Source organism: Canis aureus, chromosome 12, assembly GCF_053574225.1.
Source record: "Canis aureus isolate CA01 chromosome 12, VMU_Caureus_v.1.0, whole genome shotgun sequence".
Classification (NCBI taxonomy): domain Eukaryota; kingdom Metazoa; phylum Chordata; class Mammalia; order Carnivora; family Canidae; genus Canis; species Canis aureus.
This window is the reverse complement of record NC_135622.1, coordinates 46,355,443-46,368,879: the sequence shown is the minus strand read 5'-3', so window position 1 is coordinate 46,368,879 and position 13,437 is coordinate 46,355,443. Positions and strand designations below refer to the sequence as shown.

The following is a 13,437-nucleotide window of genomic DNA, read 5'->3' as shown; positions in this document are numbered from 1 at the left end:
TAATCCAGCCTGAATATATCCTCTGGACCTCCCCATGTTTTACTGCCTACCCAGTATTTCCACTTATCGATCTTAAAGGTAAGTGACGGTAATACCCAAAACCAAACTCCTATTCATCTTCTCTGCCCTTCCTCCATCACCGTGTGCTTTTCTTTTCTTCTTTCTTTCTTCTTTCTTTCTTTCTTTCTTTCTTTCTTTCTTTCTTTCTTTCTTTCTTTTCTTTCTCTTTCTTTCTTTCTTTCTTTTTCTTTCTTTCTTTCTTTCTTTCTTTCTTTCTTTCTTTCTTTCTTTCTTTCTTTCTTTCTCTTTTTTCTTTTCTTTTCTTTCTTCTCCCTTTTCTTTCAAGATTTTATTTATCTACTCATGACAGACACAGAGAAAGAGAGAGAGGTAGAGACACAGGCAGAGGGAGAAGCAGGCTTCATGCAGGGAGCCCGACATGGGACTCGATCCCGGGTCTCCAGGACCACGCCCTGGACTGAAGGTGGCGCTAAACCACTGAGCCACTAGGGCTGCCCCTGTGTGCCTTCATTTAATGCCAATTCCATCTTTCGGGTTGCTCAGGCCAAGATCTTTAGAGATATCCTTGATACTTCTCTTCTTCTCACACTCCACATTTATTTTTTATTTATTTATTTTTTTTCACACTCCACATTTAATCTACCTACTGGCTCTATCTTCAGAATATACCCATAATCTGACCACTTCTCACTACGTCCACTTGGATCATGCTGATCATGTCATTGTCATTGTTCACGTGGATTACTGAACCACCCTCCTAATGTGTCTGCTTGCTTCTGAGCCCTTCCCCCAAACTGACCCCTGGTTTAATCTAGCAAGCTAGAGCTATCCTGCTAAAGCACATCAGATCATATCCTTCCTTTGATTAAAGCCCTTTGATGGGTTCTTGTCACTCTCAGCAAAAGCCAAAGTTCTTACAAACAGCCTCCAAGAATCTAAACAATCTCCCCCATTTCTCCAGTTAACCCTGTACTCACTTCTTCCTCTTGCTTCTCCCTCCGTTCCAGCCACCCTGGCCTCCATCCTGTTCCTCAAGCATTACAGTCATGCTCTTGATTGAGCCCCTGGCATGTACTCTTCCCTCTGCCTAGAATAATCTTCCAGATATTTACATGGCTCCCTCCAGACATCCCTCACATCCTTCAAGTCTTTGCTCACATGTCACCATTTCAGAGAGGCTTTATCTGAGAACCGCATTTAAAACTGAAATCTGGGGGCACCTGGGTGGTTCAGTAGTTGAGTGTCTGCCTTTGGCTCAGTTCATGATCCCAGGGCCTGGGATTGAGTTGGGCTCCTTGAGGGGAGCCTGCTTCTCTCTCTCATGAATAAATACATAAAATCTTTAGAAAAGAAAATAAAACTGAAATCTGCCTGGATCCACCCTCCCCCACCAACCCATCACTCCCTTTCCCTAACCTGTTTTACTTTTCCAGGACATGACATATTTATTCATTTTGTTTGTCTTCTGTCTTGCCCTACTTAAATGTCAGCTCCAAGTGAGGAGGGATTTTTGCCTATTTTATAATCTGCCATATTCCTAGTATCTGACACATAGTAGGTCTTCAATGAGTATTTACAGAATGTGATATGAAGATAAGCTCTGAACTGCAGGGAGATGGTACCTCGATGTGAACTACAGACGGCCAGAGAGAATGGTGAAAACTTTCTGGTAAGTTCCTTCAGCAGAATGCAAGACAAACAAGAGATCATGACTACGACCAGGTCAAAGTCCCCAGGACCACAAGACTACCCCCTCCCCAGCTGGCGTGAGGATGCAGAAACTGATGGCCAAGTTACACACAGTGAATGGCAGCTATGTAAACTGTGTCCCCCAGAGCTGGGAGGCGGCTGCACATTACAGCGTGCACAAGAGCAAGAAGCAAAAGAGAGACCCCTAAGAAAGGATGGGGGGAGCTCTGGAAGACTCCAAAAGGTGAAGGACAAAAGATGGTTTGTGATGACCAGTACAAAGAGAGCTTGTTGGGATTACGTCATAAAGTCCCAGAAAAGTGCTTGCCCACTGTGAGAAGAGCAACGCCGCTGAACAACGCTATGCTCTGTGCCCGAGTTAGCAGCCAGAGTATCACATAATGGTTTTTTCAGTCTCACTGTTCGAAGCTCAGTGAAAAGACAATTTTCAACAGTAAATCCAGATGACTAAACTGTGTGCATTTTCTGAAGGCTGCCTTTAGAAAAAAAGGGGATTTATTTATTTGAGAGAGAGGGAGAGAGTATGCATGAGTGTGTGTGGGGGGAGTGGGGGGAGCAGAGGGAGCGAGAGGGACAAGCAGACTCGATGCTGAGCACAGGGCCCCACACGGCATCCCACAACCCTGAGATTGTGACCTGAGCTGAAATCAAGAGTCAGACACTCAACTGACTGAGCCCCCTAGGCACCCCTGAAAGCTGCCTATAGAACAGAAGCTTTGTCAGGGCATGAGAAAATTACTGGAGATCTTATTTTGTGAGAGAGTAGCAGTTTATCCACTTGGCAACTATTATGGCACACAAACTAGGTACCAGGTAATATGCTCCCACCATGAAGCCTCAGATTCATGATTTTGTTTTTGGAAATGTAAGCAATTGCTGAACAAACTTTTAAACTCTATGTCTTCTTGATGCCTGTCAATTCTTTGTCACCAGGAGTTAGATTGGTTGTTTTAAGCACAAAAAGAAAAGTTAGTATTGTATCCTAATACTGCAGACCATCAGAAAGTAAACTATTTGGTTATCAGAAAATGGAAGTATTCCAGAACTTCCCAAAGCAAATCTGCTGATAAATGCAAGTGGACAAAGAAAAATTATATGGGTTTTATTTTTACTTTTGAATCTACAGTGAAAGGTCATAAGCCTAAAAGAAAGCAAAGGCCTTGTAAGTAGACAGAGGTGCCTCTGAGGCTCAGGCTCAGAAAGTGGTTGATACATTACAGATTGATACGTGCTTTACCTTCTAGACTGCCAGAGTTCTATCACTGACCCAACTGAGGGAAGTGATGTGCTATTCAGACACAGAACATTATGAAGAGGGGTCACGTAACACAGTGTTCTTGTGTGCGCCCAACACATGGCCGTTAATCTGAACATAAGAATAACCATTACCAATATGCGTATGATGATTTACAACCACTGATCCACTCTCTGAACCACGGATACCACTTTGACCCCTGCTGTGTAAATGTATGAAAAGTCTGAAGTTTGGTGGTTAAGCTACTTAGTGCAGAATTTAAAGCTACTAAATCCCTATATCTAGGCCTCTTAGTTCAAGTCTTACACTTTGAAATGCGAGGCCATTTTAAGTGGTGCTTACACAGTCATCCTACTTGAGGCAAAACATGCATGATAGTGTGTATAAGCTTGACCTGGTCTAAAGCTTGCTGGACTGAATTCTAAAGGAAATGAGGGCACTTTTCTGGAAATGCCAACAGAGTTCTCTCTTTTAACTCATTTCTGTGTCTAAATGACGACTGGTATCTACATACCTTCTCCTCTGTCACACATGCAGTGAGTAGCTGTGTCCAACAGCCAATTTCATACTGACTGTTCCATATACTTCAGTACTCACAAAGCACCCCTGTTATTACACTACTACTGTCCTGGGGCAATAAATAAATCTTAAAAAAAGTTAAACACAAAATTCCCATTTGGTATGGCAATTCCACTCCTACCTAGGTATATACTCAAGAGAAATGAAGACATATATCCATACAAAAATTTGTACACAAATGTTTGTAGCAGCATTGTTCATAATAGTAAAAAAGTAGAAATAAGCCAAATGTCCATCAACTAAAGAATGGACAAGCAAAATACAACCTAGTCATAAAAAGGAATAAAGCCCAGACACATGCTATAGCACGGAGATACCTCAAAAAGATTATGCAGAATAAAAATAAGCTAATCACAAAACCCACACATTTTATGATTCTGTTTATATGATTATGTCCACAACAGGCAAACATATGGAGACAAAGTAGGGGATGAGCAGTTGTTTAAGGCTGGAGGTGGGGGTTGTACAGCAAGATAGTCGGGTAACAGTTAAAGGTTACAGGACTTCTTTTAGCGGTGATAAAAATGTTCTGGAATTAGCCATCTTTGGTGACAGTCGCACAACACTGAATATACTAAAAACCATTCAATTGTACGCTTTAAATGGGTAAACTGTATAGCATGTGATTTATAGCTCAATAAAGCTATTACTCAAAGAAGTGATTATGTTCAGCTTTACCCTTCCAGATACCACTCTTAAAAGATTCCTGTCCTAATTATACTCAGTCTTTGCCTCCTGCCTCCTTCTGTATACTTTCTACAAAGAGAAAACACTGTGTAGCCTCTGATTGTTCCTCTTTTCTTTTCCCTGGTTCCAGTGATGGCTGTCCTGCAGCAGCCTCACTGCTATAAACAGGGTGGTGGTGTCTGTACACTAGGGTAGAGGGTGAGGGCATGGGCTCTGCAGCCAAACCATATGGGTTTGAACCCAGCTCTACCACTTGCTGTGTAACTTTGAACAACTTACTTAGCTTTTGCTTGCTTTTCTTCCTTTCCTTTCTCCTTTCCTTTCCCCTTTCCTTTCCTTTCCTTCTCTCTTCTCTTCTCTTTCTTTCTTTCCTTTCTCTTTCTTTCTTTTCTTTCTTTCTCTTTTTTTTAGCTTTTGCTTTAATTTCCATATCTGTAAAAAGAAAATAATCATGAGGTAAAACATTTGGGAACTTCAGAAGGTACCTAAGATTAATAAGTGCTCAAAGAAGGGCATCTTCCTTCTTTTCTTTTTACTGGTATGAACAATGGTGGTACAGCCAGTGCTTCATCATTCTTTGTGGGCACCTTCACTGTCCCTCCCTCAACTGCTGACACCCTCAGTCAGCTCACCTTTCATGGGCTCAACACCATCAACCTACATCATCCCACCAGCTGTCGTCCTGCTGCTGTGCAGCTCAATCCTGACCATCTGCTGGTCCAGTCTACCAGCATCTGCTGGTGCTCTGTAGTCAAAACCAAACTCACGTTCTTCCCCTAACTCCAATTCCTTCCTGTAGCTGTTGCATCACTATCCTACTGTCATACCTGCCACTGAGATACAAACTTGCCCACACAACCCATTCATCCCCGACTGCCAATGTTCCCGCAGAAACCGTTCTTAGCTGTTTCACACTTTTCCCCTACCTGGGTTTCATATCAGAATCATCTGGGGAGTTCTGAAAAAGACCACATAGACCATGCTTCTTTAGACCCATTTAAATCAGGACTCAGACATCAATAGTTTTAAAGCTTCCCAGATGATCCCAATGAATCTCTCATTCAAGCTAGAGAATCTCAGATTTAACCTTTGGGCTGCTTCTCAAGCCCTAACTTTCAATCTTCCTGGCTTTACACTTCCACTCCAGCCATACTGAACTGCTTCTAAAATCACTCCCACCTGCTGTTTCTTGTCTTTTTCGTACTCTTCACCTCCTGCACCTCAATCTGCTTACTCCTATTTATCTTATTGGTCTTGCAGTTGCCTCCTCCAGGTCTTCTCTAATTCACCAATCTACAGTGAATGAGGTATTCCTCCTCTGTAACTTTCTTGGTACCCAGTGTCTATCACCATGCTTATTAGCACGTTCTTCTAGAATTATCTGCCTATGTGCCTGACCCCCTCAGAGCAACGTACTACCTGAGCCCGGGACTATCTGACACTCATTATCATATTCTCAGCAGTTAGTCCTTTGTTTGGCCTTATACTCAATTCCAGAGATGAGGAGATGTTTTCTGGAAAGAGATTGTTTAGCCAGACATTGATGGATGGGTTAGATTTTGATCCATATTCTTCCATTCAAGGTGAAAACCAAGTAACTTGGTTACTTAAGTTTAAAACTATGTAGGTCTGATGCCTCCAAACAAGCATTCACTGCAGTTTCTTTCATATAGACTCTTGTTTTGTACTAAGAATGTTTTATTTTTTTTTTTATTTATTTTTTTTTCTAAGAATGTTTTATCCTGCATTTGCAATGAGTATCAACTTGTAAGTTCCGTTAATCTTTTTAGAAAAAAGTTGGAGTAAAAACTGTAAATAACATAGTAGTCTATTATCCCAATTTTTACTTTCAAATCAAAATCAAAATTTCTTTTGTTTTTGAGATACATATGATTATTTGGATCAAATTATCTCAATCTTGACCATTTAAAAATTTCTTTTGCCTTCTGTGATATAAAACAATTCGTTGGCTTGTCCCCAGAGACTATGTTAAGGAAGAGAAATTTCAAAGAAATTCAATCACAACTGCATATAATTAAAAATGTTTCAAAGGGTGCTTCAAAAGAAATACACAATACAAGTAATGTAGTTTGTGTCCTTTTAATAAACACACTTGCATAGTTATATTACAATTTTGTAAAAATAAAAACAGATGACCTCATGCCAAGCGTGCCCAGCATCTGCACAATCTCAATATCTTTAATACTATAGTTTCAAGACACACAAAATAAAAATTTAAGGCAAAACAGCACTTCGCAACAATTTAATAACTTATTACAGTAGCATCACAGCAGCATCCAATAATGCCACTTTAGGCAAAGTCTCTCAGTATTTCCATTATAGAGTCTATTTACAAGAATTTATAACTTGGTAAAATTTATTCTAAGAAAACTTGGCAAATAAAGCTTTGGACTGGAATTGGCATTTCTTTCTCTACTTTTCTTTCCTCTACTTTCTTTTAAACTATCAGTATTCTTATTGTATTTTAAAATAAAATAGCAGTTACATTTTTAATAGTTATATTATTTTAAAATGACTCTTCAAAGTTTCAGAGGAAACTGTACAATGCGTGGGACTGATTTCAACTTTCAAATTTGCTAAAAAATCAGCTTTGGTTTTAGAACTGATTTTTTTTTCATCACTGGAAAACCTATCAGGTTTAATCACATACTTTAAAAATGATTATCACATACTACAATCTTTAAACAAATAGGTTTTCTTTTTAAAAATAAACAGGTATTTGGATCCTTCCTACAAGGATCAGATTTACTCACATTTTAAAATTCTGTTCCTGATAAACTCTTTCTTTCTAAGCTAACTGAAAGCTGCCTCTCATACTGAAGGAGGAAGAGAGCAAATTTGTGGCCGAAGAGGAGGTACTGCAAAGGACGGATTGCATGCATTTTTAAGAAGGATTAAGGTTACTCTTCCATGTCATTCAACTTCCTTTACTTTTAGCTTTCTCTCAAATATATGGCAAAATACCTACACAAAGAGTAGTATTTCAGGAACTACAGTAAATTTTTTTCCAGACCAACATTCAGCTTATATATGCCATTATGTGATTTGATTTAGTCCACCTGATTAATATATTATTTTTCAGATTGAGTACAGAGGCTAAGCTCTACCTGAATGTCATTCTTAATAACTTATATTTATCAGTGTTACAGTGAAGCAATTTGAGCTATAAAATTACCCCCGAAATAACTTATCAGTGTATTAGATAAGCCCAAATTCAAAATTATAAAGAGAAAATGTTATACCAAATTGTGCAGCTAATTAATAGTGGTTTGATTTATACCCTCAGGGGTTTAAAATGGATTTAGAGTAACTGTCCTTAATCTGAACCCAATCAAAGAGTGCAAAAAAGTTCAGAAAATAAAAGGCAAGACCAAGTAATTCGTACAATGTGGAAGATCAGGTGAATTCACAAGGACTGTCTTTGCACTGTCTATTTTAGTGACTCCAGGCAAATCTGTTATTCCATCTGTAAAGTGTTATTATTGCTTTCCTATTACTGTCATATTTTATAAAAGTATCATGATGATGTCAAATGCTAAAAATAGAGGTGGTCTAAATAACTAGAAATTCCTGTCCCAAGGAGCACACATACACATCATCATACATTCCAATAATGTTAAGCATTTTGAAACACAGACATTTGAACTTTGTAAGGTTCTATCTAAACTGTTGATTCTTTCTCAAGGAAAAAGTTATGATTTAGGCAATGACCGAAATTATTCATTCACAATATATAGGCACATTAACATAAATATTGCACAAAATATGCCTCTAACTGAAACTCAGATATAAGAACATATTTCACTCTTCTTAAAGAACTCTGTGAGGAAATAAGACTCTGTGATTGTATGTACACTTTTCCTGATAATACTCTGACATTCATAAACAGTAGATTGCACTGCAGTTTGTAAACATTTTAAATTGCATAAACTTCCCATTGATTTTCAAATATAGTTTAATACTGCCTACTAAAACTCCTTTTTGTTTCAGCTAGGTACTCTCACATCATTTACTTGTTTATAATAATGTTTATTATCTTTAAAGTGTTTTCCATTCAAGGAAAAGGAGTGAAATCCTATGCCACAGTAGCCTTTGTATCTGAAGACAATATTAGCCAGAGAATTCTGGATGGTAAAATCAATCTTCTAGCATCAGAGCAGTTTCAGAAGAATGTCCACTCTCGAATTCATTCCTGACTAGATAGAGCTTATATGCCTGCTTCAGGGGCACTTAAACTCTTCAAGGATTCCTTATGATTTTTACTAAATACATTAAGAGTGTCAACGCATGTCCTTTTATGATCTGGGACAGGTAGTCATCTAATTAAAATAGGTATCATAAATTTTGACTTTAGAATGTATTCCAAATATAAAAGCTAAGCTAGGGAAGGTTTCGTATCTCACCGTCAATGACGGGAGCCTTTCATTCCTCAAAAAGAACTCATTTTTAAGCCACCAATAAAGAAGGAAGAACCAACTGCTACAGTACATGGTGCAGGCTCTTCATCAGCCCAGAGCTCAAAGACCCTAAGTGAACTCCCACAGTGCCCTTTCGTGGGCAGCTGAGACAGAGGAAACAGCCTACTCTGCACATCCTGCTGGGGCAAGTTGCTTTCCTCTTTTCTGAGAAAAGCTTCTCAGAAGTGTTGTTGCTCCCACCCCAAAATACACAGAGAATAGAGAAAAGGTTATTTCCAGTTCTTTAGCCTTTAAACAAACTTAAATATTGGTACTCAGGTGGCATATAAGAAAGTAACAGAGTAAACACTGCATATTTGGGAACAAATCGCATACTGAACCAGTTGAGAGATCATTGTGATTAGGATTAGATCAAACGTAAGAGCAAAACATAAGCAAGTTTTATCTGAATTGTAATGAATATACATGTTGCAGTAACATTAGAAAAGCATGGCAGCCCATTCCAAACCAGTGAGAATAGTTTGTGCAAATAGTGGGTCTTTGTGTGTTTGAACTCCCACCATGTAAGGGCAAACTCAATATGCATGCTAATGACCTGTAATTACCAAATTAAAAAAGAAGAAAAATGCTAAAGGATGCCAGAGTGAACAGCAGGGAAAGCCACACAAAGACCCACTATCCTTTAACTTGTTACAAATAAATTTTAACTATAAATTAGAAACACAAAGAAATAATCACAAGTGGCTCTAACATTCAAACGAAGTTAATGAATTGTGTAGGAGATATTTGATCAGGGCTGCCTGCCCTGCCTCCACGCTAGAGTCAAACTTGGATAGTGGGTCTCTGGGGTGCTTTCACACTGGAAGACAACATTGGGTCCTATAAAAAGAAAAATGAGGAATAAAATGAACATAAAGCAAATTAAGTGGGTGAGAAAAAATTTGACTAGTAACATGCAACATCAACTAAACAAATCTGAATAAAATTCTCCATCTTTAAAAAACATCCTAATCACATTATAAAATAAAAATAATAATTGTAAGGGCCCAAGAAACACAAATGATAATCTAAAATTTAACCAGTGTTCACAGACTCATACACTCCTGGCTGTTCTTCCTTCAGGACAGCTTTTATCTATTCTTTATATCCTTATTATGTAAGACTTAATTGGAAAAAAAGTGTTCCTCCACTGGAAAACAAGATAAACCACCACCATGTACTTGGAAACCATCTCTTCACATCCTGGGCACTATAAAAGCCAAATGTGCCACTCTACTGGGTGCCTTCAAGGTTCCCCTACTAGTCCAAGAGCTCCCAGACCCCATAGGTCTGAAAAGTATCTTCCCTTTTCAGGGTCAGAGAAGGCACCTCAGGTATGTCTAATTAATTAGATAAACTGGCAATTACTGGAAGTTGCCAAACCATCAGCAAAGCTTAAAAACAGTCATTTAGGTAGCCCACATTTTTAGGGAATGTTCAAACCATAAGAAACTGAACTCCTCCCAAATTCAAATTGGGATATTTAGTTGCTTTATCTAAAGGAAAGTCTTCACCCAGGATCAGAAATATCTTTAGAACTACAAGTTCTCCGTTGAAAATAATGTACTAATATTTTAAATTATAGTATAAATTCGTAATACTTGCACTGAATCATAAGCATATCTCAGTGTGACTGTGTTACCATTTATATGTTCTCAGAAACTAAACTAAAAAGAAAGGCTAAATATTTTGGATAATTTCACAAGAATGATAAAAATATAAATCATGATGAATCATGATATGTTTTGTAAAGAAGCAAAAAACAAAACCCACAAAATCAAAAGGGTAAAGTGACATTTTATAAAGGTAAGAAGTATTTCCAAGTGCTGTTTATTAACTATTACCAATGTATGTTAATTATAAGACAAGCCAGGCAACTAAGAGATAATTTTGTATAATACCATATTTCACACTGAGATCTAGATCATTTTCTAAAAATAGTGAAATAGATCTTGACTCATGTATCTCATCTCTTGAAAAAAAAAAATCACCTAACAGTTTTGCAGTTTAAACAGGTTTTAAATTTTCTAACCAAAAAAAAAAAAAAAAAAAAGCTGTAAATTTTCTTCTAACCTGGATGACGTAGAAATATGTGCATATTAAATGAAAGGTTGCAAAAATACCACCTTTATAGCATGGTATAGGGTAATTTGAGTAGGTGAATATGGTAATTACTGGCTGCACTGGCTGCTCTTTATTAAGCAGAAAAAGATTGTTAGAGACAAAAAAGGATGGTGGTAAAGGGAAGTTGAAGTGTAGACTGCTTATATCCAAGAACATATATAAGAATTATATATATTTTTTTCAGATAAAGTCTAATAGTAAGGTCTAAAGCCAAGAAAAAAGTATTTAAAGCAGTATAATTTTTGATTTTGTGAAAAATTTCCCTTTTTATCTTACTGCTTTCATCACTAATATGTACTTGCTAAGAGTGCTGAATTTAAGATATGCCGGGACAGAATGAGTGCAGTGCTGCATATTAAAGCTTTTGCACTAGTTTTAGAGACAAACAGTTTGATATTACTCACACTGTTGACTTGGATCAGAGTCTGTTGTCATCTTAACATAGTTTGAAGGAAAGAGACCAGTCACCCCGTTGATTTCTCCTTGCCACCAGTCAGGATCATCTTTGTTCAAAACATTGATAAGTTGTCCCTTGGAGAAATTCAGCTCATCCTCATTATTTGCCGCATAGTCATACATAGCAATCACCTGACACACTACCAGAAAAAGAACAAAATAATTAATTATTCCTACAAAGATCACATGTTAAAACTGCTTTTGGGTTTAAATTACTCTAACATTAAATGTTAAAGTTAGGCTAAAATTTCCCTTGAGCTGCTCTCTCTCACCCTCTTTCCTCCATTCCTTATTTTACAAAACAATCTCCTAGCTACAGTTAATCCACATGAATTGCTTCACTTTTAAGTATGAGAGCAAAGCAATTCCACTTTGAAAAATTTCAAGGAATGAAGTGGCTCAGGTATCACTGCACAGTTGGCCGTTTCTACATAGAATTTTTTAGAAAGGAAGTTCTCATTATAACATTGCTTTGAAATGTTAATGAAAAAAACATTTTCAAAGCATATGCTAATCTAAGAAGTTGTTAAGTCTCAACAAAACTTCTGTAAAATGCAATACAAGTTAACCCGCCATACCAGGATGAAAGGCAGGTGTAGTTCTTTCGCTACTTGGACCCAAAAGTTTAACATGGCTGGCAGGAAACCATCCTTTTTGTCGCTTTTTTCCTCTGGCCTGCAAAATTAGCAGAAGGAATATGAAAGATAAGATTAAAAACAATTATTGAGACATAAACTAAAAATAGCTGTGTAGTAAAGAATTTAGCCCAAAAGAGGTCTGGACTCTACCTTTGGCACCTGGGAGGAAATCTCTAAACCTCTGATATGTTAAGTGTCTGATTTTCTCTGGGGGCCTTGACCATGCCAGATAGTCTAACAATGTGGCTTACAGTGGGTGTTCTAGGTCACAGAGTATAAACTCAATTTTCAGAGGGACTGGAGACTGAGTTTAGCCATATGGGCAGAACCATGTCTATATGATGGAGCTCCAATAAAAACTCTGGATACCAAGGCTCAAATGAGCTTCTTTGCCTGACAATACTCAGTATGTGTTGTTGCTAGGAGTTAGTGCTATCCACAAATCCACTGGGAGAGTACAATATGAAAGCTCTGTTTTTGGAACCGTCCTGAACTCAGCCCCATATATCTCTTCTCTTGGCTAGTTTTAATCTAAGTTATTTTGCTGTAATAAACTGCAACTATAAGAAGAATAGCTTTCAGTCTTATGAGTCTTTCTAGTAAATTACTGACTTTGAGGGTGGGTCCTGGGAACCACCGAATTCTGCACTGGCCTTCCAGGTCAGTATCAAACAAGCGGAAGACTCATTATGCATCTCAAAGTGTTGCTGAAAGTGCTATTGTAGAAGACTACTGGGAGGTGTTTGGGGTTCAAAGTTCTCTGCATATTTCACACAAATAATATTTATAAACTTAAAATTCTTCTAGAATTCTCCTAGTAAGTTCAAGTCAACACTTAAAATGTGCACAATGAACACCTCTTGAGGCTTTGCTAATAATACAGAGATCACAAATACAATTTGTGGAGAGCTGTGCTTGCCATTTAGTTGGGTCAATCTTTAAAGCAAATCAGGAAGGTAGGATTTCACGGAGTTATTCAAGACACTGAATTTAGAACCTCCACTGTTCCTTAGAAATTGCAAGAATGAGGCTGTATTTACCCTCATTATAATCATATATCACTCTTACATAAAAATATAGCTATTATACCTCTTATCTTTTAATCTTAAAATGCCTTTTAGTTTTTCTAGTAAGGAACTTTTAGGAGAAAAGAACTCTCTTTCTGTGTTAAAACATACGCAATAACTGTCTCTGTTAACATCCTGGGAAAAAAACTAGGTTCATTTATACCTACATTTCCTTTCCTTGCACTGCTGTTTCAAAAACAAAAGGCTAAAAAAACAAAAAAACAAAACAAAAAAAAAGCAAAAAAAAAAAAAAAAACAAAAACAAAAACAAAAGGCTAATGTTGGGGAAAGTCCAATGAGTAGCATTTTCTCAGTGCAGTCTGGATCATGTTCCTTGTCCTAGGTAGAGGCTATACTGCAAGCCTGGGGTGACCCTAGACAAAAATGATGCTATGCTTTCCTTTAAGAAGTGACCTGTGGTT

At 37.6% G+C, this 13,437-nt stretch overlaps 1 protein-coding gene across 8 annotated transcripts in view; it reads right to left on the bottom strand.

Annotated features, from left to right (window-relative positions):
- ITSN2 (intersectin 2) overlaps positions 1-13,437 on the bottom strand; it is a 128,074-nt gene that overhangs the window by 28,846 nt on the left and 85,791 nt on the right. For all 8 annotated transcript variants that reach the window (XM_077843920.1, XM_077843924.1, XM_077843927.1 and 5 more), the window contains 2 exons: positions 11,889-11,985; positions 11,259-11,450 (listed from right to left, as the gene is read on the bottom strand). In XM_077843920.1, coding sequence (XP_077700046.1) covers positions 11,259-11,450; positions 11,889-11,985 — 289 coding nt within the window. The remainder of the gene's footprint in view (positions 1-11,258; positions 11,451-11,888; positions 11,986-13,437) is intronic.